Here is a 27,333-nt window from a genome sequence, read left to right as displayed (position 1 = left end):
GTTTTATCCAAGCAAGTTGGACTTCATTAGGTATGAAAGCAGTCAGTGGTACAGTGCTAGTACCACTACACTACAGTGTAGTACACTACACTAGTACAGTGCTGTACTAGTGTTGTAAACAATAAAATCTTAGAATATCCCAAGTTGGAAGGGACCAATGAGGAGCATCAACTCCTGGCTCCACACAGGACTACCCAAAAATCAGACCCTGTGTCTGAGAGCATTGTCCAAACACTTCTTGAACTCCATCAGACTCAGTGCCTTGCCCACTGCCCTGGGGAGCCTGTCCCAGTGCCCGACCACCCTCTGGTTGCAAAACCTCTCCCTAACACCCATCCTGACCCTCCCCTGTCCCAGCTCCATGCCGTTCCCTCGGGTCCTGTTGCTGTCCCCAGAGAGCAGAGCTCAGCGCCTGCCCCTCCGCTCTCCTCCTGAGGGAGCTGCAGGCCGCCATGAGGCCTCCCCTCAGCCGGCTCTGCTTGGGGCTGAACAAACCAAGGGACCTCAGCCACTCCTCACATGTCTTGCCCTCTAGACCCTTCACCATGTTTGTAGCCCTCCTTTGGACACTCTCTAACAGTTTTATGTCCTTATATTTTGGCACCCAAAACCAAACAGTACTCAAGGTGAGGCCAGCACAGAGTAGAGGACAGTCACTTCCCTTGATCAGCTAGCAATGCAGTGCATAAACAGTAGAAGGTACGTTATTTGGTGTGTATTCTGTGGGGAAAGGAGGCAAAAATATTTTAAATGAAAAATGATGATAGTGCACCCTGGGAAAGTGGAAAATATTAGTATCAGCAAAACATACAAACAGGTTGAAAAGCTGATCTGTTTTTCATGTGTTGTGCATGAGTTTTTCTGTGTTTTGGGAGCACACAGTATTACTGCTGTTGAATATTTTTTTTGTGTAAACAGTTAAGTCTCTAATGGGACCACAGTTATGCTAAGGAGAGCTGAGACTCTTCAGAAGCAGCCAAACATAGTAAGAGTTAATGATACAAACAGCAGGGTATAAGGCAGTTGCTACAGTGTGGAGGGAAGATACAAGTTTATAGCTTCTGAGGTACTTTGAAGCATCTAAATGCTGAGTCATTTAGTCTGAACATTAACAGAAGCTGAAAGAAATCATTGTTCCAAAAGCCAGCTGTGACTCTTGATGAGTCTTGTCTTTAAGCTCAGTACTACTTAACTGTTACTTGATCTTTCTGCCATTAGTCTGATAGATGTCACTGTGCAGATTGAAAGGCTATCATGCGACTAGTTCCTTGAGCAGCAAAACCTAAGAAACCTTATGTGTTTTCAGATCAACAGTGAATAAATCTACTCTACCTTTTGCTTCACAGCTGTGCTCCTCACCACAAGCTAAAACATTGTGATCATTTCACATTTTACAGCTATTTGGTTCACAAAGTAGACCAGGATACACACCAACAAAGCTACATTGGAAGATGGGCTCAGGGAGAGGGCCTGGCATGCTTCCAACACTGAAAGGCACCCAGTCCCCAGGGCCAGACTATAGCTGATCTGAAGTCAAGTCCCTCTGTGGATGTCACCCTCCAACACTTAACCTGCTTTTTTGCCGTAGATCTTGACAGCTGCTTGATAATGTAGACAACCTTTTTGGCAATGAATCACACCGAAGCTGCTCTGTGCTCATCAGAGAATCCAGGTGGGACGTTGACATGAATGTCTTCATGTCTTTGGTTCACGTCTTCACCTTTTCAGACAACAGAAATCTATTCCTTGGTAATTTCTGAAGATTACCTGGTATCTAACAAGTCTTTTTTTTTTTTTTTTTCCCCCATGTTTTGTGTCTGAGGTCATAAGGTATGTGCAACTATCCACACACAACTCAAAATTCTGCCTTCCAATATGATTCATTTGTATCTAATAATTCATTTGTATCTAATAATGCTAGGGTATACCACTCATTTGGCTTTGATAATATCGATATTCTTCATGGGAATTGCTCTTAGAACATGTAAGCCCGTGATTTGTTTGAGACTTCTGGCTCTCTCAAACTTTGCCAAAATTGGCCGTAAGTTTTAAATACTTAATAGAAGCACTGGTTTTGCAGTGTGATCTATTGAACTTATTCACTGGAATATTTTCATCCTGCTTATTTTTTAAGATATATCATCTTAATCTTTCCCATTACATATATATATATATATATATATATTTGTCTTTATGAGCATATTACAAAAAGATCAGAACTAAATCTTGTTGCTTCAGCATACTTAAGTATATCTTATGGAATCTTATAGCACTCCACACATTGGTCTAGTTCTGTTAAATAGATGTAACATTACCTTACAGCAGTTCAGAGAAGCATATTTTTAACTTTAAAAGGCAAAAACAATGGAAGAAAACAGGAAAGAATTTTTGTTTCATGAATGAACACTGTTTCCACCGATTCTAGTGGGAGTGGTGTTGACTCATGGAAAAAATACATATTGGAAAGAATTATACTTAGGTGGAGATTTAGGCATGTTTAGTCATTCTTACATGTTATGCATCTAGCAGAAAGGAGCAGGAACACATTGTGTGTCATACTGTATAAACATAGAAATTAATAATATTTGAAGCATTCGAGTGACCAGTAATTAGCAAAGTCCAGAAAATGAACAATGAAAGTAAAATTTGCTAATGCTTGACATGTCTGCTAGTTATGGAAGGCTAATGAATCCACATTTAACCTTCACATTATGTATTTTAAGCAGAAACATAGTTGTAATATTATCTGGAGTTTGTGTGTTTTGAGAAAGATGGAGAATTGGTTGGATAATGCCTGTTTGATTTGGATCTTCTGGGAAATAAAAAATTTGAGGTGAAATTCTAAAGAATATCTAAAAAGATTGACAGTGACATGAATTCTGGGTACATATGTTAAGTACTGCATTTAGTAAAACTAGGGTATTTGATCATGGTGAAATAATTGGCATGTCCTAATAAGACCTCTTTTCTATCAGTATTTTCCATATCACTCCAAAGTGTGATCTAGAAAGTTTGTGTATTGCTAGCACTACCTAGTACCCTCTTCCACTAGGTAGAAGATTGGGCAGGTTGCATATAACAGGGTATTGAGCTAGGGGGCACAGTGGACTCCACTATGTTCTGGTAATCCAGCTGCTGAAATCTTTCCTCTGGGTACCTGTGTGTGAACAGAACTGCTTTCTACCACCAGTCTCAAAGTACCATGCAAATTTCAGGTTGCAGCAGGAATCCATCTCTTGTATGGGCTCTGGCTCATCTGACAGGCTTGTTTGTACATCTGCAACATTGAGATTTACCTCACAAGGGAACTGCCAGACTAACTGAGGAAATGAGGATGGGTATTGAGTTTCTGGCACTCTGTACTGAAGGTCTGTTTTGTGATGATGTCTGTGAACCCTTATGCTGAAGTTACTTTGCATCAACTTAGGCATACTTAAGTACTTGACTGTACTCAAATAGTCGTCAAGTAAAGTTGTTCAGAAGGAAGTCATCAGCTAGATTTACAGCTTGGAAAATGTGACTCCCTTCAAATACTTTCATACACAATAGCAAAAAAAAAAAAAAAAAAAGTAAAAATTTGAATTAGTGTGCTAAACATTAGGAATTTACTGCACTAAGAGAATGTATCTGCACTGATGAAATCTAATGAAGTTTAAAGTTCTGGCATTTTTAATACGTAGTCCGGCAGTCCTGTTTTGATACCAGTTCTACATGTAGTATTTATCATTGCTGTTTGGTATTACTAAAATCAAATAATTCTGGCAGTTAGATTAACAATTCAGGTAACTAGCAGAGCTCCACTGAATTCCACAAGGCTGCACAAATTTACCTCAGGTAGGTTAAGGTACAATATGTTTAATGAAAACATGCATAAAGAAATTGCATCCTTTGAATGATCTTTGGTACTCCGTAATCACCTAAAAAAAAAAAATCCTGATTTCTTCTAGTCAATGAGTCAACTTCCTCCCTCCCAAAATATTCACTTGCAGATGTGCTGCGCAACTACTTCAATGGCATGGTATCCTACGGTAATCTTAAATCATTTCCAGCCTACAGAATGAATTAATTTGAACAAACACTAAGTTCCTGTAAAACAACAGCAAAGGAGGTAGCCAAAAGCAGGAAACGAAAATAACCACCATTGAAGGCTAGGAATTCACAATTTTAAAAACAGCAGTAGGTGCCTGAAGAAAAATGGAAGTCAGTAAGTAGAAAGAATTTTCTTTTTTTCTATATATTTAAACCATGAAAATAATGGGAAAAAATCACACCACCGCAAACACAAGACTGGAATTATTAATAAAATATTCTCTAATGGCAGAGCTTTAAGCAGATCCAGAACATAAAAGCAGAAGTTTGTCACCCTTTTTCCTGTTGCAGTTTGAGATCTTGTATTTCTTATACTTGCAGTTAAATTTTAGAAAAATATTTTGATGTTGAAGTGCCTGAGATGTATTTTGAGATGACAGAAAGTATCAATTTAGAGCTAAGTGCAAAAGTTTTAGTTTGTTTTTAGTACACAGCTAGTCAAAATACACATCTAGTAAAAATCATGCTACAAAAGGAGAAAATGTCTCAACTTCTTTCTCTACAGATCCCAATCTTACAAAAATACAGGCGATTGTTCTTCTGTTCTCTGCTGCTTTACACATGAAGAACATTTTGTGTACATCAGCTCCCTGTAACTTCCATGAGCAAACTAAAACCCTAGGGAAAGTAGAAATTCAGATCAATTCAAAACCACTGTCATAATGGAGTATTTGTAAGGGTTCTTCAGTGTCAAAGGTGTTTTCCACGGGTTTGTCACTTGTATTAAAAATGTTTTCCACGGGTTTGTCACTTGTATTAAAAATGTGGGGTTGTCTTAGCTTATTGCATCTCTCAGCGGAAACCAAAATGTCATTGGTTGGATGTTTTTCACTTACGTGCTCAAGAAACATAATAGAAAATGTCCAAGTTTATATTGTAATTACTTTTAACCTGATGGCAATTTAAATATAACTGCTATTTTTTTTCTTCCCATGCTGTATATGACCACAAAAATTGCTGTCAAGAACCTTCAGTTTCAAAACATGCAATCTTTCTTTATCTTCTCATGGCTTTTCCTCTCCCATCAAGTATTTAGTTTATTTTCTTTGCTTTATGGAGAGTCAGAGGAAAAGAAGAACACAATAATATTTTCTCCTCATCTTGCATTTATAGCATTCTCAGAGAACAAATCTGTTAGGAAAACAGTCAAAGGCCTGGAAAGAAGTTCAGTGTCATCAGATTTATTTCCCTTCCATCAGACAGACACATTTTTCACATATTTTTGCCTAATTCAGGTTCTTAATTTTAACCATAGCACTCCTGATAAATGCTCCAGACCTTAATGGCTGCCATGAATGGAAACTACCTTCTGATTTCCAACTTAGGTTTAAGACAAATAGTTAATAGCAGTTCTTGTGCCAACATTGTTCCTCTACTTCCTCAAGTTATGTCAACTCCCTCAATGTGTTTATAGAGTGTGATCAGCCATAGGCTCCTGTGATAGATTCCCCTGTACCTGTTGCTCTTTGAACTCTTGGTCACGGGAACTAGAACCACTTGTGGATTTCAATATGAAATCTCACCAGTGCCTTGAATAATTATGATTGCATTTTATTTGCTAGGAGAAATAGATTTATGTTGCACATTAGATACCTACCTAATTCAGTTTTAGTGATACTGTGAACAGTTGGAATACCTTCAAGTTTTTATCCCCAATTACAACCCAGCAAACTATGAAAAAATCATAAATCCAACTTCCATCTTCATTCTGCTGTCTCTCCACGCTGCTCAGAAATCACCTGTTTTCAACTGTAATGTAACTCATGCCTTGCTGAAGTGCTTGAGAAATTTTGTTTAACTAGCTATCCCTTTCCTACCTCAGAAAGAATCTGTGCCAACACAGATCTTTTGTTCTTCCAGTCAGTTAGACCAGCTATTGATCTTTGCAACCCAGACATGTCTCCTAGTATTTTGTCTCCCCAGATGATTAAATAAACTGAGCTTTTCTAGTTACAGGTTTCCCTGATCCTGCACTGACTACTCCTGACTATCATGCAACCTGCCTGTCACGTTCCAGTGGAACCTACTGTTGTAGTTCTCCAACTATGGCTAAAAGTTTGAAACTATTTATTTTAAAATAGAGAGAAATAATATAATCAGCTTCATTATGTTCTAGAGCTTACAGTTATGATTGTTTTAGATACAAACATATATCAGAAAAGTATTGTTTAGCACTGTTATATCTTTCAGTGCCACTACCAGTGGTTAAATTCTACATCACTGTCCAGTCTCACATTTATTACGACTCAGCCTAAGTGAATGAATTGGCATATAAAATACATTGACCTATTACAGGGAAAAAAGCAGTAATGCTGTACAGTCTTAATTATTTGGGTTAAAACCATGTGCGTGGTAGGATATATAATCTTGCTTGGTAATAAATACATGCATGAAAGGTTTGTAGATCACCTACCATGTTTAAACTATGAATAAACAGTCCTTGGAATAAAATCACTGATTGATTTGGCTCCTTACTTGTGCACATATTTTTCCAAGTAGATTGCTGCCTGTAGCTCAAGTTGTGAAAGAACATTAACGCACATCTGACACTCCTCCTCATGCAAGCCTGAAAATCTTCTGTCCCCTCCAAATATATGGGCACTGCTGGCTACCTAAGACAACGAAAATCGATCATTTTCCAGCCAGATCTCACACAAATCTATCCTGCTGATGATCCATCTGCACTCTGTAATGTATGCCAATTGCTCCTCTCACTGAAAGTCCTTGGGGTGAAATTCATTACAAAGGATGATAACTGTAAAATGTGCATACTGGAATTTGCTTGAAAATGAATATAAATACCAGATCAAAAGAGCATATTTTAATCCTGCTTTTTATAGTATCTTAAGGGATAAATAATAGGCAACTTAAAACCTGTTTAAAGCCATTGGTCCATTAACACTTTCTGGTTGGTCTCTGTCATCTCATAAAGTTACCTTTAATAACTAGGGGAACATGTTTAGTTGGTTCCAGTCAATCAAACTCACAATTTACCATAGTACTCAGCACCAAGGATACTGTAATGTAACAGCAGGGTCTGCTTTTGTTGGGAAAGAGGGATTGTGCACATAATACATGTTTTCTGTTTGAGCCTCCTTCGTGCTCTGACTATGTTAAGTAGAATAGGTCAAGAATATTTTCAGACACAATCCATTCAGAAACTGCTAGCTTATTTGAAAGTGAAACAGCAATAGTCTGAATGCTCCAATTCAAAACATACCAAACAAGGTAAATTACCACCTTGCTCTTCAACTGATTTATAAAAACCATTTAAGAAAGAAGTCAACCAGCATTCTGGAGTTTGCACACTGGTTAGCTACACAGCTAGCAAGCCTGGCATTTCAAAATTGTCTATGTTCCTGGGCCCAGAGCAGGACCCTGAAAGTAAGGTGCAAGCGGATAATAACATGTTACTGCTCATTTAAGCTTTCATTCCCAGAGCATGTGCTCACATTTGTTTAGTTGATGCTTGGTTGGATGGTCGAGCTCCTGCCTTACAGCCATAGGCGCTCTAACATCTGATCAATAATTAAACCTCTAGCACTGAAGAGGTGCATCTTCTGTGGATAAACTGAGGGTGGAGAGACTTTTCTTCTCACTAACCCTTTTTATAGCTCCACATAAATGTAGAACAGAAGGGGTGACAGAACGGCTCCCTGCAGTACCCCGCACTTCAGAACTTATCAGGGACAGAAGAAGCAATCACAGCTAGCTACAAGGTCTCTAGAGAAAGCAGAGCTGGTGGTAGTGAGATTCCCACAAGTGTTTTCAGTAACTGCTCACAGTGCAAAATATTGCTGAGCTGAAATAACCCTCGTGGTGTTATCAAGAAATAAGGAGTCTATGAATTTGGTGGAAAAACCTACCTGAGTTAAGTGACTGAACCAGCAGTCTCTGGTTTTGCAAATTGATGCATTCCAGTAGCACTTTGTGTCTGCACGATAGTTATAGGCATTCCTTCCATTGCAGCTGCTAAGAGCTGAATAACTTAGCTGATCATTAGGCATCCTTTTGGCCGTGAAGAGTATCTCATACTTCCAGAGGAATATTTATCTCGCCTCTCTCAGGGGTACGTATTAGAGCTATCTAAAAACCCATTCACACAGAGCAAGTTTCAGGAAGAAAAGTAGGAACAGAAGCACAAAACAAAGCCCTTTGTTCCCATCCCCTCATTTCTTGAAGTAAGAATCTTAAAAATTAAAAATTGTCTGAAACAATGTTAAGTAAGTTGCTTGCAGAGGTATGGCTGTTAAGTTCGTTGCATTCATTTGGATCATACTGCCAGTATCAAGTATTTGAATGCTATTTTAGCTCTTTTCCAGCAGAGGATTGCAGGTAACTTTAGGTGAGCTCTGGCAGCTAGTTAAAATGCAAGGCCCTCCATTTGCATGAGCTAAATTTCTATTGCCTTATGTACATGCATGCATTTCAGGTATACAGGGCTCATTTGTTCTTTAGCAAAATGAGATTAATGTGGAAATGTTAGTGATTTGTGTACAGTCCTTTGCTGAGCGTCAGCAATGCAGCGTAAGCTGCATTCTCTGATAGGAGAACTCTCAGGAGGGCAAAGTCAAAGTGCTAAAACTGAGTGTTGTGTGTTAAAACTTGAGTAAGAGTTGAGCACGCTTTATGTAAATATATCAAAGCCACCTGCTAGAAATCGTTTTGGCACCACCGTGTTCCAAGAGATCTGTACTTGTTGGGTCTGAAAATAAATATCATGTTGCATTTCATGGCTTGCTTGCAGTACCATCAGCAGTTACGTTCCAAGATAAAGGAGCCTTGAAAGTGGTGTCTCCTCTAGCAGTCTGAAAGCATTGTAGGAATTTGAGGCTTTAAGAAAATTCTGTAGCTGTTATGTAAGTCAATGTCAGTCTGATATGATTAATCAAAAGGGAAAAAAAAATAGAGCAAAATAGAGGTAATTTGCCTTAATTTCTAAAAGGTCTTTTAGAAATTCTCTGGTAATTTACTGATAACTGCAGCATAAAAAGAATGTAATTAAAACTTTATTCATTGCCAGATAGCTATTTCCATAGCATTTAAGTAGGGTTTTTCATCATGCGTCCTTTTTGTCACAAAACCGACCTTGAATAATAGCAGCAGAGTCCAGGTAGTTTCTTCAAATACTGTAAGATGAAGTATCCCTCAACAGTAAATTTTCCAAGCAGCAGGAAATCTGGCTTCATTATGAATGCGAGGGAATATGGCAATTTATGTGTCAGTTCAGAGGTACAGGTAATTCAGGGCACCTGTTGAGCTGACCTCAAATTCTATTTTGGTATTCTGTGTTTACTTGTATTAAATATTTGTATATTGAGATTTCCATTACAAAAGGGTCACTCATGCATACCCTCCTACTTCTAAAGTACCCAGCTCTATTGGACTATTTTTATTTTGTAAAGCTCTATTAAATTAAAAGAATACATGATTTTTCATTTGCTTTATCCTGACATGGGAACAGCACCTAGGGAGAACAATTATTTTAGCCCTCAGTTTTTTGGCCTTTGACATTTCTGCCCGCACACTCAAATACATTAGAGTGGGCAGCACGCATGTGCCATACAGCAGGGATTGGCTAGTGCACAGAATACTGTCGGTCTTACCTTTATTTGGAAACCCGGTCTGCATCCCTCTGTATTGTTCATCCTTTTATGCTACTGCAGTATCTTAAAGAGGCTGAACAGAGGAGTTTCTGATCCCAAGGAACATATCCTGGCAGTAGATGGAAGTACTGTTTGAGTTGCTGCTGTGAGTCTGCATAGTGTGGCTAAACTTTAACAGTAGGTCCAAGTAGCCTGTTAATGCAGGATGTCCTGCTTCTTCTACGGTTGTAGTTGTTTTCATGTTTGTTTGTAAGAACTGAATAGAGTTGGGATACATAAATAAGTGATTCAGTTTTTGGATGCATTATTTTGATGCAAGTAACTACCATTAAAAAGCATGTTGTGCTTGGAAACCAAATATATAATGACTTGATTCCCTGTCTGTTGACTCCATTGGGACTTTTGAAATGGACTCCTGGGGATGCAAAAACTTGTCTGATTCTGTGCAGAGCAATGCAGAGAGCAACATTAAGAACATCAGTGTTGTTCGTAGAGACATGTTAAGTTACTAGATGAAAACAGGCATGTCTCATGCTTTGAAACCTATGGAAAACACCTGATAAATTTGGCTGCTTAAAAAATATTCAGCAACGCTTATGCTTTATATCCACGTTTGCACAGAAGGCAAATAAGGCTTATAAGTAGCCTTTAAAAACACTTCCACATTCGTGTACAGGAATCACTTTTAGTTTAAAGTTTCAAGACCAAAAATCAATCACTTTTTTGTTTGTTTGTTTGTTTCTTTGTTTTATCCCAGAGAAAATGTTTGCAAGAGAGATACTAAACACTTGGAAATAGAGTAGCTTATAATGGAAGCAACAGCTCATCTTTAACTTTGGAAGGACGAGCAGTGCCAATTTAATTAAAGCCACATTAAAATAGGACTGTCGTTTGTATCACACTGATTCTCCACTCCTCTGAGAAGTCCTGCTGCCATTTTGTACCACAAATTCTTGTTTTGTGCAAATTAATAGATCATTTTATTTTCTGCAGGAGATCTGAAGACTTTTATAGCAAATCCGCCAGTGTCAAAATGAACACAGGTATGCTGCTTCTGTGAGATTTTTCTTTACTTTTATGTGTTGTTTAGAAAGCAGACAAAGTACCAGATTTATTTAAATTTTGATGAATAAATTATATCTTAATCGGTGCTGGATTTAAATTAAACAAGGTATTTTAGTAGTATGTCTGCTTATATGCATTTCTGTTCCATATATGAAGTTTCATACATCTTTCTGTATGTATGGATATATATATGGATACATAAAATATACATGCATGTTTAGCTTTCTGTGCTTAAGTTACATGTTTCAGTTTAGTATGTGTATGTTTTATGCAAAAAAAAAAAAAAAATGTAGTTTCAAGGCATAATGGTTCTGGAAAAGTGATGCTAAAACATCACATTTTCCTAACAGCACATTGTTTAAAAATGTTTTGTTTCCATTCTCTACTGTCACTAAATCAAAGGGCGTATAAAAAACTATCCTGTATTATTAGCTGCATTTGTGCAATCAGAGGAGGATTGTACTTACAGGGATTTGTATTTTCTCTCGTTTCTTTGGTAGACATACTGACGAAATGTAATACTCCACACTATAGGAGGTTATCCTAATGATCTGTAATATACTAATATTTTGTTTCTGAATCATTGAAGTCGATAGATGAGGCTGCTTTTTTTTTTTTTTCTGGAAGTGGCGACAGGCCTCTAAAAAGCAGACTGGTGAAATTCTGGGCTCTCTCACGTCAGGTGTAAGTTTACAGTTGCAGTCACCCTTACTCTGCAGGTGAACTGTCTTTTTTGCAGAATAACTGCAACACAAGGGTAGAAAAACCCCTACTCTCCAAACCTGTTGCTGGCTCCCATGCTCCCTGGTTTCCTATTGTCTCAATCAGTGGAACTCTCTAGGACAGGGTTCTCACAAGGATGTTTTTTAGTACAAAGTTAAAACACGTTGGCTGTGGTGAAACCTACTACATTTGGGACTGTTTTAAGCACGAGAAACAATGTTTCTCAGTTGGGGTGGGATTTCTTTTGGCTGTTCTGAGTTGTCTTCCAGACCCTAACTGGGGCAGTGGGACAGGAATGGCACAAAGTTTTTGTAAGACTTTTAACTTATGGAAATACTATGAAATGTGTCCTACCCTCTTGCATTTTTGGAGAAGACTTCTTTTCTAAACGTGTCAGTCTGTATAATGAAGGTAGCACTGATATACTGCTTGCTTCTTAGACCTGTAATTTCAGAAATAGCTCAGCTAAGCATCGGATGTTTGACTATGATTGCATTGTAATCATATGGGTTAAAATGATAGATGTCATTTTATAGCTTCTACTTTGAAAAACATGGCTTGTGTCAGAGATGTAAATTACCAGTTTGTGTTACTGCAGCCCTGAAGTAGGACTTTGTTCTGTCATATAAAAATTTATCATAAGCTTCAAATTCTCAAGAGAAATAGACATGAGATTTAAGTAGCCTATATGTCTGAATGGTTTTTATTGTGGATTGTGTCTTCTGATCACATAGATGACCTGAAGACCCAAACACAACAGAAATCTTGTACAGTTTCCTAAAGATACCATGACTGTAAACTGATCTTTAAGCTACTGTGCACTTAAACAGTAAAAACATTTTTCACATTGTGTATGAATGTGCATGTTACATGCTGTACTAGAAGGAGGTACTGTTTTTTTTTTTTAAAGTGCATATCAGTTCTATTGGTGTATATTGCTTACTGACTGTAAAAAAAGAAAAATAATCCAGTGAGTAGGGCGTAAAAGTGAACATTTTATACGTGTCTGTTGGTGAAGTGTAACTTTACTAAGGCTGAGATGGAAGCCATTCTGTGCAGAGGTCTGGTCTAGTTATTTCTCTTTTTTGACTCTGTTTTCTTGGAACATAAATGAATGCAGAGGTTCTTTTATTTTTTATTTTTTGCTGTTTCACTGCTTTATAACAGGGATTTGAGCACAACAAAATTAGAAATTATCAGATACTATTAATTTGCCACTGTCTTGTTTTAAAATAGGATTGTGATTAATTCCTTCTACAGATAAATGCTCACTTTAGTTTGATGCCAGTAGCTGTTCAAGTGGCAAAGACTGGTGTATATGCAGCTTTAAAAAGAAAAAGTCAATCTGCTGCTTAGAGCAAGCTCCTCTAATCCAGTGTTCCCTGTGGCTGCAGACTTGGCAGTCTATCTCAGTGAACCCTGCAGAAGATATTTTTGTCTACAGAGAAAATGTTTTGAAGAGCTTTGGTTTCTATTACTCTACCATATATGGGAGGGATTTTTTAGCATTTGATGTTAATTCTGTACCACGTGTTAGGAAGGAATACTCAACAGCTAAAGGCAACAAAACATATTTGCCAAAGCAGGAAAATAGACATTAGATACAGTGGAGGTTTTGAGAAGTACCAAGGGCTAATAGTTGCTCTTGATGTTCGAGTTCTGTCATAATTTAAAAATAGTAGTCTAATAGAATGTGTGCCTTTTTAAACCCAGACTAAGCAATCATCAACAGAGTAATAATTTAAACTATATATAGGGCTTTTCATCAACAAGTCTCCAAGTACTTCACAGATTTGGTGAGCGTCATTACCTTGGTGGGACATTTTGAGTAACTAGGACAGAAAACCCGAGTTATCGATGAACTTGACTTCAGGTAACAGTACAGGATAAATGTGTTTATTGCTCATACTACATATACGCATGCAAAGCTGATGTTGGGGAGAAGTAATTGCATTGAGGAGTTATGAATGGATACAAGCTAATAGGCTAAAACAGATTCTTAGTGTCTATCCATAAATATTCTGGCTGCATTTCACAAAGATAATTCTTGGTAAATGCATCTAATTTTAAATTATCTGTTTACAATAAGCAAGGCACATAAAGAGCAGCCAAGAGTGAAAAAGTCTGCAGTTCTGGAAGCTCACAAATATTTTACAATTGTTAAAATTATTAATGTAAGTCATCACATAGACTAATCTCTTACATCATCTGAGAGACAAGAATAGAAATTCTTGGGTCCCTGCAGAGTTCCTGAATAGATTGTAAAGCCATTTTTGGATCACCAAAGTACATTATACAGCTTGATTGTTCAAATGTTCTCCTACAACTTTACTTCTTTAAATCATTATTTGTTGTAATTTAGCAGTGTCAAAGAACCAAATAATAGGAGGTTCCCCTGGGTAATCAGTTAGGTTTCTGTGGTAATAGCTCATCTGCACACCCACAAAGGATCTCAGACAACAGCAGGAGGGGAAGCCCAAATAATACCTTACTAGGCTGCTCACAGCAGCATCCCAGCACTATCAAAGGCCTGGCTCCATAAGCCTAGAAGAGCACAAGGGCAGGCAGGAACCTAAATTAAGGACTCCTGAGGAACAAGCACCTTGTCTGGGCCCTTCTCAAGCCTGTTCCAGGAGAGCATCAGCCCTAGGGTCCAGGCTTGTAGCCCATCAAGATAAGGTATCAGGAGCAGCTCTCCAGATGAGCTTTGAACTAAGAGGGGATTTGCTGCTTGGAGTTGTAGGAGTCATTATGGAAGTGCAGGGGAAAAAGCAGCTGAGGATTGCACAAGACTTGCTATGAGATGCTTAAGGAAGGAACTAAAGGCAGTGGAAGGGAGGAATTTGGGTGATTTGGGGAGGGACTACTCTGGGGAAAAATAAAGGTGCTAGGGCTTGGAAAGGGCTGCTCAAGCATAAACAGTTTGCTGGTCAGTATGCTTGTCTGGCCGTGGCCTGAGCCTGATCATTGCAGTCTGTCCTGTCTTATTAAATTCCTTCCAAAGTGGTTCCAGTGGGGGGGAGCTGCGTGCATGTGTGTGTGGAGGTGTGCCTGCCAGCCACTGGGGCAGGACCGCGGGTCAGAGGACCTGTGTGTCCCTGCAGCAGCCAGTGGAGTGAGTGTGCAACTGAGTGTGTGACTGCTCGTGAAGGTAGCTCTTGAAAACCACAAATAAAGCATCACTTGGGATAAAAGATGTGATAGTATAAAACAATTATTCGCCTGCTAGCTTGTATTAATCAAATAAAGTATGTTGTTAAAATCTGCCATGATTCAGGTAAGAACAAATGCCAACATCAAGTCTCCCTGGAATTGCTTCCGTTTCATGTCTTGGAGAAAATAATACAAGAATAGAAAATGTGATTTTAATTACCATTGCCATGCTATGTTTATGTAAGCAAATTAAAACAAATGTGCAGATTTGATAACCATTGTTTTTGTTTCCCATGTCCAATACCAATAATTAATTCCAGGTAATGTATTGCTTTAGACTGTTGCTGCCCGAAATCAGCTGGCCCTTTGCCTTGAGACTTGGAACTGGCAGTGATTCTGTAGAACCGCTTACACTTGGGGCAGTGCCTCAGATGCTTGTCAGCATTACCAACTGCTTCATGCATATCCCTGCTACTTGGGGGGAATGCTGGAAAGAGGAAAGAAACACCAGCAGCTCACTTCTCTTGGAGACATGGGTTAAAGATGTCTCTGTGGCTCGAATTACTGCTGTCATAGGAAATACTTTCCACTAATAGGTTGCAGGCCTCCCTTGAGCATAATTTGATAAAACTCGGTGTCTCAGGACACAGATCTAAAAAGCATTAGGGCCTCTATCATAGTTGTAGTTCGTGACCTACATGAAACTTCAGTAATACCAAATATGAAAATTAAAATAAAGACAATATTGAAGAGCATTCTAGTTAAGTACAATCAGGAAGGATATCTATTACCTTTTATAACTATGATGGAGTTGGAAAAGCTAAGTTGTAGGAAAGCCACCTGCTAAAAACAACAAAGTGCAACTAAAAACAGAATGACAGCCCCAGGGGAGAGAGGAGCAAAGACTAAAGAAAGAAAGAAGTCAAGCAAGATCCAAAATGAAGATTTTTTACAATTCTAGCTGTTCAAAGGGATTTCAGATTTAGATTTCAAGTCGTTCCCTCGGGATATGGTTAGGTTCCAGACATACATGTGTTTATCTTCCATTAAATTAAAGAGATAGAAGGAGGGAGGGAGGGTAGGGAGACCAAGGACATTGAACCAAAGAAAAAAGAATGCATACCATCCTCAATAATTTTGTTTCTTGAGTTTAAAGGATCTGAAGGGCTGTACACAAGCACTTTGTCAGCTAATGAATATAGGCTTACGTTTTATGAATGGTGTCTTTATAATGCATACAATGAAATTATTTTACAGTGCAGATTATTGATTATTACTCTGGAATGCTTAATCCTTCAACTTGATTGCTTGTTTGTTTTTTCAGTAATTAGACACAATTAAGCAGTCTTTCAGGCAACAGAACATATGTATTTTCACAGTGGATTAAGTATTAAATATTTACATTCTTTGTTTATACTATATGAGGTTTATTGTTGTTAAAACCTTGTGAAATTCTATATATTCTGCTAATCTGTGAAACTCACAAATTTACACATACCTGAAGCAGTTCCCTAACTGCATGTTTATTTTCATGTATGTTTGGCCTATCTCACACTGTGATATGTTGCATGTGCTTGCTTCCTTTGTCTGGGGCTCGTGTCTGTATTGTTTTGTGCTTCCAGATAGCGGTGGGTGTGCTCGCAAACGTGCTGCAATGTCTGTCACATTAACAGCTGTGAAGAGGGTTCAGAGTTCTCCAAACCTATTGGCCTCAGGTATAACAACTAACCAGAGGGATTCTACTTCTTAATGGCTTTCTATAGCATTACGTGTCTCTGCAATATTACTCTGCAAGGAGAAGAAGGGTAACCGTATTTTCTATTCCACTCACAGGTCTGTTACTAAGCTCTGCAATACTCAGTGCTCTTTAAAAAATAGTTTTCATTTATCATTATCAAAGCTCAATAGCCATTAATGAAAAAATAAATAGACAGGAAGACTTAGGAAGAATAAGTTATGTATAAAATTAACTTTGATACATATTTTGGGCCTCATGTCCCCCATTTTATTTGCTTTTTATAAAATAATACAGCATGAAAAATAGATTTTGTTTATTACAACTTGCTTTAAAAGCAGCTTTCAAAATAATATGTTGTTGTTGCAAAATGATCATCAGAAGTCAGATAAACTTAAAAATATTTCTGATACTATTTTTCCTAAAAATGTGTAAAACAATAAAAGTATGCTGAACGTTCAGCAGAGAGACAGGGCTGTTTCTTAGCAGTACACCTGTCTGGTTTTGCAACATGAAATGGGTATCAGCTGCCCAGGTTCACTACTTATTAAGAATCAATTATTCTTAAGTACAAATCATTAAAGCATCTTGAGTGGTGTGGACTAATTTACACCAATATGAACATAAGTGTTCACACCAAGTATCATATAGGAAGTTGAATAAAGAATGAGCTAGAAAGTAGTTGCAATATAAAGTCTTTGTTTTGTATGTCTTTTATAATATAAGGGTACTCCCCAGGAATAAGAATTCTGATGGAATTTATGAAACAAATCAAAAACTTGGTTGCAACTTCCTGTGGGTAAGGATGGTAGGAGGGTCATTGGGATTACTGTGCAAGGATTCAAGAAAACATTGCATCCTTATATCTTAGCAATCCTAATAGCTTTTTATTGTTTAAGCCTCTTAATGTCTTGTGTCACTGCACTTAAAACTAGTGATGGTTGCTATAATAATAGTACTATAATCCTAGTGGGTTAAGTTATTGCACATTATAAGTTATTTTTAATTTGTTTAGAGTGGTAATAATTCTAGTTTGTTCAGGGGAAGAAAAAAAGCACTGATACATCTACAAGTAATCCAAGAAAACACCAGAATTTCATATCTATTGTGTGCTGGCAGTATGTATGTGTCAGTTTCAGTGTTTGCTTTGAAGTGATGAAGAAAGCTTCACACATTCTGGTGTGAAGGGGGAGGAAAATCCTGACAATCTGTAGACATCTTTCTTGGTTTTGAATTAAACCTTTCCAGCTGATCTTAAAATAATGTTATTTATTTAGATACCTAGATTTTAGATGGTAGCAGATCACAGTATTTACTGGGGTAAAAAAAAAAAAAAAAAAAAAAAAAAAAAAAAAAAAGCAAATATTTATTTCTAATAGGCTGTCTGAAATAGTAGTGATTAATTAACAGTAACAGCACACTGTAGCCTTCTGTAGACCTTGCACAGTAAACATTAGTATCTATGATATAGTAATATTGAGACATACTTAAGTAAAAGAAGGGAATTGTATCTATTGAAGACAGTAAAGATAAATATGTAGGTATGTAATTCTCAGTAAGTTCCCTAAGATAAAGCCTTGCTTTTTAATTAGCCCAGAATTCAAAACGATTAGTTAATCAGTGACTTAAATATCTAAATGAATAAATAAATTTGATGAAACAATGTGCACCAGATGTTCTGCTGTTTTTTAATTTTTTGGTGTGATCTTAACATGTTCACTAGATCACTGATGAAATCTAATTCAGTAGTCTTATCTGCATAGTCATGGCAACAGAACAATAAATGGAAGCAAACATATCCATCCTGGCACCACTGACTACTGAGTCACTGTCATCTTTTCGCAAACCTACCTTTTGAAATTAACCCTGTGAGCCTAGCTGCATGTTAAGACACCCTGATTATTTACGAGCAAGGAACATGGAACTAGATGCAGTTTTGTAACTGGAAATGTTGTAATTCTTACAATTGATTATTTTATTTCTAACACACTGATATTGCTTGTTTTTTTTTAGGGTCTGATTCTCAGTCTCCAGATTCAGGTAAATAAAATACTGCTATTTATGCATCAGTGTAATACTGCGTAAGTAGATGAAATATAACAATCTTCCATTTATTTGATTTCATCACTCCATACATCTGCATTCTTTAAGGAAAGCACCAGTCGATTTGTAATAATAACTACAGGTGGTTAAGACCTCAAATTAAGGTCTTATTTGGGAAGCAGTATTTCCTATAACACCGTGTGTGTTGTCAGAAAATGAGTTGTGTGGGAGGATACAGACTGCTAATTTGCCACCTTTCACTTCAGTGGCACTTGCTATTTCATTTTTAGTCTCTTACTCAGGATTACAAGTTCTGCCCACCCCACTTAGCAGCCTGCTCACATAATGTGTTACTTTTCCCAGCCTCTTTCTTCAATATTTTGTCTTCAGATCTGTAACTTGTTGAGATAGGATAATATCTTCCCCTATATTTGAACAGTGTCTTGAGGGATGTTCAGCTCTGATGATAGACAAAACATGGTTGTTGGGTTGGAAAATTGAGGTGTTGTTCAGATTTGAAAATAAGATTGGAACAGATAATCAGGTATCGAGGTGAAATGGCCATGATAGAATAATTTTACGTGGGCTGGGATGTTTTTCAAAAATCTGACACAGCTGTGAAGATGAAGAACCTAATCTGTAGAAGTATTTCAGTCAGCCTTAAACAGGGTCTGAAACATCAGAATCTCAAAAGGTCTCCCAGGGCTAAAATCAGTATTAATGAATGTTGTGGGGAGCTACCAAATTGCTACCAACAGTATTGTCAGTCGTGAGTTTTCAAAATTTTAAAGATATAAAAAGTTTGCAAGTGGCAGCTTTAGCCTTATTCTTATCACTTTCACGGTGTTATCAGCAGCAATGTCAGTTGTGTAGTAGATAAATTTCCACAGTTTGCTTAATAGTTGGGTTGATATGATGATAGCAAAATATAGATCTAGTAACCAAAAGAAAAAATATATATAATAATAATTTGATTCTTTTTTTTTTTCCTCACAAAAGCCTGGAGATCTTACAATAGTGGAAGTAGAGAGACACTGAATGGAGACATTAGCAGTTCATCTCTCACAGCGAAAGGTTTTAGAAGTGTGCGGCCCAACCTACAAGATAAAAAATCACCAACTCAGGTAAAATTGAACACACCATGTTTCATTCTTTAGCATTTGTGTGTGAATTGTTTTTTGTGGGGACACCATCCTGGTATCTTCTAGATAGTGTGAATATGTATGGGTGATTACAAACTGTTTTGTTGTGTAGATAAAGTATACTCTGCACAAGATGCATGTCTGTAGGTTAATTACCAGAAATTGCTTTCTTTGAACAAGATAGCCAGCTATAAAAAAAAAAATTAAAAAGTCAAACACAAATAAAAGCTTTCCAGGAGTGTTCCCAGACTTCAAAGAATACTTATTAATGTTTTACACTCCAAAAAAAAATGTCAGTTATCAAGATATTGGAGGATAAAAGTTTATTAATTATAAGATGTTTCTGCCTGTTTTGCAGAACAATCCAATTAGCACTAAAAAAAACACAACTTTGAAGAATATTAATCTGCCCAAAAAAGGTCAACATAATTTTGTCAATACTGTTTCTGTTACTGTTTTAATTCAGCGGTTTAAGAGGCCTGTCTGTTGTAAATGTGTGTGTTACCTGTGAATAATAGCTTGTCATCTAAAATCATGTAGTACATTTTGGAAATGATTTACATATCTGAACAGTTTCACATTAATAATTTTAATTGTGTAATAATTTCTCTTTTTTTTATTTAATAAAATAAAGCCTATTTTGGCTTCCTTCTGAACCCAGTCTACTCAGTGAGCAAATGGAACATCTGGTTTTCTAAATACAAGCTGTACAGCTAGAGGTGGTGGGAACCTGAACAATTCAGTTTTCTATTGAATTGAACAATGTTGGATGGAACCCGTAGTTCTTAGTTTTTTTTTTATTTAAAGATAAAAGTAAAACTGAGTTATATCTCCTGCTAACATTTACTTTCTTTCTGTTTCTTCTTCAATGTTATTTTGCTGTGTGTGGATGCTTTTGGCAAATAAGGCACCTCTGCCACCCCCTAGAAAAGAAAGTTTTCAAAGAGCGAGAGTAACTAATCACAAGAACGGAATTAATCTCCAGGCAGTAACAACTGAGCCAGATAAACACCTTCCCACAGATACTGGCTATTACACTAATGAGAAGTCTGTCCAGAACATAATGTCTTCTCAAATATCTAACACAAGTGTGTCCTATGCACAAAAAATCACTAAACCACTGACCTCAATCTCCAGTGCAGGCACAAGCACAGTAGCTGGTATTAGTGCTACTCTCCACCAAGGCCAAAGACAACAGACTCAAAAGCGGAGGGTATCTACCCTTAAATTAACCCGGACACAAGACTCAGCGAGTAGCATTCATTGTAATACACAGCAACAGCTCAAGCCTGATGAAGTGCCAATATTTTCACAAAGGCCTGTCTCACCTGCCTGTAACCCCATGCCTGAGATACACACAGCGTCTCTTTCCATTCAGATAGCTCCCATCCCTGACAATAAAGCAGAGCCTGAAATCCAAGAACATCCACCTAGTATTTCTCCAGACACTTCAAAGATGTCTTCAAAGGATTTGGGACAAAAGTCTACAGTTCTTCCTTCTTCACAGGCTGCAGAATGCCATGTGGTATATTTAATTTTTCCATTTTTTATTTTAGATCATTCATGAATCACTTAATAACTTTGTTTAGTTATATTATCAAAGTTAGACCTTTTGTTTTCTGGGTAAAACTACCTGTCATGTGGATCAAAACAGAACTGAAAAAAAAAAAAAGTTTTTGGAAGGGTATTGCAAAAAAAAAAAAATTTGAACCCAGCTGAGCTGGAAAGTAGACTTCCTTGTTCCTCTGTGAGTACTTTATGGAGTGCAGATGCACAATAGGAGATTAGTGAACTGTGGGTTTAAATGATCCTTCCTAGAGAGAAAAGCATTAAAGCATTGTGTTGCCATAGGTACTGTGGAAGGATCACATCTGGACAGAGTGTTTTGTTCTGCAAATGCAGCTCTGGCGGTTTCCTAGGCCCACAAAAAATAATTTTCTCAGTTCTTTCAGCAAGGCTAGTCATTGCTGTCTCCTGTGACTCCTGTGACCTGCGCAATAGCCCTTTTCTTTATTTTTTTTTTAATTTAATTTTAAAATTTTTGATTTTAAAATTTTTATATATTTTTTTTTAATTTTATCAATCCTCTTTTTTAAAAAAAAAAAAGGATTGATAAAATATTTTTAAGTCAACTACACATACATCAAACATCACAAGGCAATGTGCTTCTTAGTCCCTCTGATTCTTGCAAACCCAACGTGTACAGAGATGAAAATTCTTTGTTAGTTGTACAGATTTCATCAGAGAGAAATGGGAATGCCAAGTACATAGCCTAGGGAAGAAGCCAAAGGTCTCACAGAAGTGATTCTATCTTGTGTTTAAAAAGAAGCTATCAAGTATCATAGTAAATAAGAATAGGAACATCACTTCTGTGTGCATGTCAAATAATCTTGGTCTTTTTTAAAAGTCACCTGTGGGAGTGAGCCCAGATTTCTCTGAATCATATTTTGCTGTGTACCAGAGATACTAATTATGGCAAAGATTGTGTATGGTTTTTATCTATTATTGTTTGTTATTTTAAAGATACAAGTTTTTGAAGCATTTCTGAAACCTCCAGTAATCCCAGAGTATGTGTTGAGAAAAAAAAAAAAAAAAAAAGGAGAACAAACAAACAAACATTAAAAAGCATTCATGAAATCTGAAGCAGAGATAAGCTTCTATACAAAAACTGATGAACAGAATTTTACTTTATTTCTGGGTTCCTGGTAATATTCCTCTTAGAGTAGATAGACCAGATGGAATACTAGGGAGTGAAGGGTTGTTAACATTTTTGAGGAGCAGCTGTTTTTAACATGTTCAAGATTGTTGGTTTGGTAGATAAGAGTCATATCAGGCTACTGGGGAACTATAGCCTATACTGAAAGACTGCCAGGGAGCAGATAGCTAGGTCTTAGAAGGGATCAGAAAAGCTTCTTAGGGACTAGAGGTGTCTGAGCCGGGTTTATTGCTGTTCTGAAAGGTACTGAATCAGATCAAATCAGTCTATGAGCAATAAGACAACAACAAATACATACCTGCCAGAAAGAGAGTTCTGACTAAATTGTTATTTACGCTCTGTATTACCTAGCTAAGATTGTTCTATTTTAAAAGTTAATTATTCTATCTACTGCGGTACTAGTTTATCTGAGTTTGAAGTGCCTTCAGTTAGATCTAGGAGTTGCTATACGTCTAAGCATATCTGCCTCACACCTTTGTCTCAGTCAGAAGCATATCTTTGTTTATCTAGTCCTACTGAAATCACTGGTTTTAATTGAAGTAAACAGGGCAGAGTCTTGGAAACCTGAAGTCCACTGACAGCCCTGGAGCTGTCAATAGTAGTAAAACGTCTGGTTCTTTCAAAGAATCACACTCAACCACACTTCGGAAGCCAAAAGTGTCTGCATTAGCTATATTCACCTCTTCTTCAACTCTGGGTGAAAATTGTGAACTGAACAAAGCTCTGTGAAACTATATGGCTACAGTTTGCAATGCTGCTTTTGAATTCACTCCATTAACCAATGGAGGCACGTAAGGCTTGCAATGAAATTTGTCCATAAGATTAGAGAGAGAACTAGTGTCAAAACCATTCTATTGGATTACACAAATTAATTTAGAGTATTTAGAGAAAAACCAGTTGCTTTACCCTTGAGAAGAACTAGTTCACTACCTACTGTTATTATCAAGTAAAGTAAGTCAGTTCAAGCAAGAGCCACAGTGAAGAAGTCATGTCAGAAACAGTAACAAAGGCTAAGTAAGAGCTTTTCATGATAGATAGGATAGGTCCAAAAATTACAGGAGGCAGGCTTGCAAGCCTTTTAAATGTGGGCATCAATTGATACCATCAGACATAGTACAGGCATAGGTGTAGTCAATAATACTTAAGCATTTGTATGTTTTATTTTCACTTAAAAATGGTTGTTCAGCCTGTTAACAATATGGTGCATTATATATGCTAAGATAAATCAGTGTCTCTCAAACAAATGTGGTCTTACAACAGCTGACAGATATTAAGGGAAATACCTTTTTTAATATCCAGACTAAAACTCGTAATTGCCAGAATGATCATAAATAACTCATCTTCTAGCTACTTCTTTTTTTATTTAGAATTTTTAAAGTCAAAACACACTTTGCAGTTTCTTTCTATTTTAGAATCTGTTTTAGTTTCATGATGAGCTGACAAAATTCAAAACTAGCTGTAAATTGTTTGACAATTCTACATTTATTTTTCTGTATTCTCCTTGCTTTCAGTGTGTGGGAAGAACAATAAGAAATCTGTCAATTGGCGTTCTTTGAATAAAACAAGAAAATTTGAGCTGATCACAGGGATCATTAAGGAATACACGCCTTTCAGGATGCATCCATTTATTGTTCTTTTGCCTGCAAAATTCAGCTGACATCATCCGTGATGCTCAAAATCAAAATAAATTCTAAACATTAGTATGAACAGGTGTATCTAGCATCATGGTCAAGCCGTGGAGCCAGTGGTTTTTGCTAGGTCTGTGTTAAAATACATACACTGAAACTAGAGTACAAGTCGTCATGTAAGATGTTGCAAAATTCTGCATCAGATTAGGTCCCAAAGCCAAGAAACAAAGGCTGCCACTCTGTCTGAAAAGATTTCTGACTGAGAACTCTGATTGAAATCTTGGATCTGTTCTATTGGATGCCAAAAACTGTGATCTATTTCTGTATCTCACAGTATTGGTAGAGTTTACAATTTCTCTCACAGAGACAAATTAAGTATACTATATATTATAGTATTTTCATTTTTGAAATAGTTTTAGATTTGCAAGCTCTACATGACTACACAGCAGTTAAATTACTCTTATATAAGCAGATCATAGTCTGTCAATTCAAAATTTTCTTTTTTTAGGGATGCTTTTAGACAGTAGATAAAACCTACCATTACTGTTGAAAGCTGCCTTAGGAACTCACAAAAGTATATACATTCAGAAAGTTGTTTGTTATAAAAACAAACAACTCTCCCTCCCTCTGCAACTGGGTTTATATATATGGAGAAGAGTGAGGAAGATTGGCTGATCATCACTTCTTAAGAGGTGGTAAATGAGAAATATTGTGTATGTGTGGGTACCTACATGCATATGGCACACGTACATCTATATGATGTCACAAAGCGTGCAAGGACACAGCCAACTATAAAAAAGAGAGAGCCTGTATGGCCCAACAAGTTCATGCATGACAATTTTGTAATATTCTTCAATTTTTCTCATTATGTCTGTGCTCCTATTTGCACTTCATTTCAGAGCTCATCTGCTGGAACTTGAGGAGCAAGCAGAAGCGTGGTATGACTCACCAAGTGACATTTTGTAAACACTCCTACTCAGAGAAGGGTTAAACCCTTGAAAAGCATACATGAAAAGAGAAGCATTCAAGTTACTCAGTATTGTGTTTTTAGGTTTTTTGTGTTTGTTTTTTTTTGGTTTACTTACAGTCTTGAGAGATCCTGCTACTCTGTACCATGCTGCATATCTTAATCTTTTTCAACAAAAAAAATAATATTTTTTAATATGAGACTGATGGAAGTAAGTTTTATTGTCCAAGCTTCTTATAAGTAGAAGTTCTAAAGTGATGGAAGAACTCTGAGCTGCAACTTCTGAAATAAACACTTCCTATTTTTATCTTCATTTAGTTCCTGCTTTTATGAGAGCTATCTTGTTCTAGATACTGCTCTCTAAAACTGAGGGTGCAAAACATTTGCCCTGGTTGCTTGAACTCCACAGATGGTGAACACTTGGTTTAGTATTGGTGTCATGGATGAATAAAGGCTACTGTCTTAGAAATTTCCTTGGCCAGCCTTATAGCTGTAGATAAGTGAATCTAAGAAAATGACCTATTATTCAAAAACATTTCTGAACAGCTTTATCTAATACAGGCATTATTGTATGGTAGGTATTGACAATGTAGTGAGTAATGTAGAAGGGAGAGGAGACCAGTTTTAATGTTTTGGGGACAGACAGCAAGCAAAGAAAATCCAGCACATAATTTTCTATATCACTAGTGCATTTTTGCACAAGAGCTGAATAGCCTTCGTATGTTGAGTTTTAGAATAATAGAGTTACTTAGTAAAAATGGACATAGGAATGTAACTTGCAGCATCAGTTTGGACATTTTGACATCAGCTTTTATCAATAAAAATAGAGGTATTTTTACCCATTTGTACAAATGTATGGGTTTAATTTGAATGTTAACTACTAAACTCTGCTATTTATTAACAAAATGAATTTATTCACTCATCTTTGAGTCTCTGTATCTGTGTCTTGACTGTTGAAGCAAGGCCAGTACTTTGGTGTCATGAGTAACTTTGCAGCACTCCACAAATCTTGTGTTAATATGATAGAGGACAAAACCTGTTCTAGTCTGTCTACTTCATGAGAATTGGGTGGAAATTTTATGTTTCAGGTGTGACGTTTTAATATTTGGTGAAAAGCGAACATTTCTGAAGACCAGCTGAAAGCTGTGCTTAAGACTTTCAATTTGTTCCAAGACTGTGTTGATATTTATTTCTCAAGTGTTGCTCCACAGCCCAAGATAATTATGTAGTCTAATGTTTCATCATTCTAACAGATGAAATACTTGTTTGACAGTTAATCCACATGACTTCTTATACTATTTCTTGGGCTATGAAAATAGCAAACCTAATTAGAAGCACAGTGGATGGAACTGGTATTAAAACTTGAGGTTTTTTGAATGTATTCAACCTTGTTTTTTTCATTTTTCATGGTGGTGAAGAATATGGCTTAGCAGTAGCCAAATGTACCTGCTATTTAGTGCTTGCCAGCACTCCATGTTGAAAAAGACCAGTTTTTTAAATGGTTTAATCAGTTCACTTTAAAAAATATATATATATATTGTTTTCAGCCACTTTTTCAGCCACTCTTTGCCAGAGTGATGATTACATCTGTGACAGAATTCTGGAACCAGCCAGAATACTCAAGTTTTTTTCTACAAAGCTGAGAAACTTCATATTGAGAATCAGTACCTAGAATGGCTGTGCGCCTTCTACCAATGTTGTAAGAATCATAACGTTATATTTTATTTAAGAATTTGGCTTGATGAAATCAGCTATCATTTGCCAAGCAAAATGTATTTAATTATTTAAGAATTCCATTTCACTTGCTCTCTGGATGCACCCTGAATATCTTTCCTTGTGTTGTCCATCCTTACTTTTCTCAAGCATGCAGGAAATCATCTCAGTTTGAAGCCAGCAAGCTTACCAGGTTTCCTGAGTCTCCAAAGTTACCTTTTATTTTAACAATTCAGAGATCAATTTAGTTATTGTAGCACAGTCATGCAGCTTTTCTTCTGGGGATACTGAGAGGATATCTGGACTCAGGAACTTCAGATTTTAATACACATAATTGCATTATCTCCTGGTTTGTGTCATTCACTAGAGATATTGAATTCTGACTTGGATGTTGAAATACACCATGAAGGATAGTTCTGTTTTACCTTTATGTGTCTAACAGTAAAGTGAAATTACTGTTACATGTGTACTTAAATGCATAGATCTTAAGCTCCTGATATGTTATGCTGTATGACCAGCTGTTTCACAACATTTTATGATTGCTTTTCATTATATTTTAATTTGAATATTTGAAGTTTAAGTATTTATTTAATTTGATATTTGAAGTTTCCATTGGCAAATTAGTTATCTCTAAAAATGTTGTTTCTTTTTACAGTCATCCATTTGATTATTGATTTTTCTAAATCAGTAATTTGTTTAAAGTTACTATATGGAAAGATTTTTTTTTTAAGTATTAGATTTCAAACATTGCTT

At 36.7% G+C, this 27,333-nt stretch overlaps 1 protein-coding gene across 29 annotated transcripts in view; it reads left to right on the top strand.

Annotated features, from left to right (window-relative positions):
• Positions 1-27,333, top strand: part of SORBS2 (sorbin and SH3 domain containing 2) — a 155,509-nt gene that overhangs the window by 64,762 nt on the left and 63,414 nt on the right. For 11 of the 29 annotated variants that reach the window (XM_084519171.1, XM_084519144.1, XM_084519143.1 and 8 more), the window contains 4 exons: positions 16,259-16,351; positions 18,385-18,411; positions 19,414-19,538; positions 20,464-21,081. In XM_084519171.1, the coding sequence (XP_084375297.1) occupies positions 16,291-16,351; positions 18,385-18,411; positions 19,414-19,538; positions 20,464-21,081 (831 nt within the window). In that variant the 5' untranslated portion in view covers positions 16,259-16,290. Of the gene's footprint in view, positions 1-10,688; positions 10,739-16,258; positions 16,352-18,384; positions 18,412-19,413; positions 19,539-20,463; positions 21,082-27,333 lie in introns of those variants that run through there. The other 18 variants (XM_084519167.1, XM_084519154.1, XM_084519162.1 and 15 more) reach the window with 8 other exon arrangements.

The sequence above is a fragment of the Aythya ferina genome (genome assembly GCF_964211825.1).
Source record: "Aythya ferina genome assembly, chromosome: 4".
Taxonomy (NCBI): Eukaryota; Metazoa; Chordata; class Aves; order Anseriformes; family Anatidae; genus Aythya; species Aythya ferina.
Note: the sequence above shows the minus strand (reverse complement) of the source record. Positions and strands in the feature narration are given on the sequence as shown.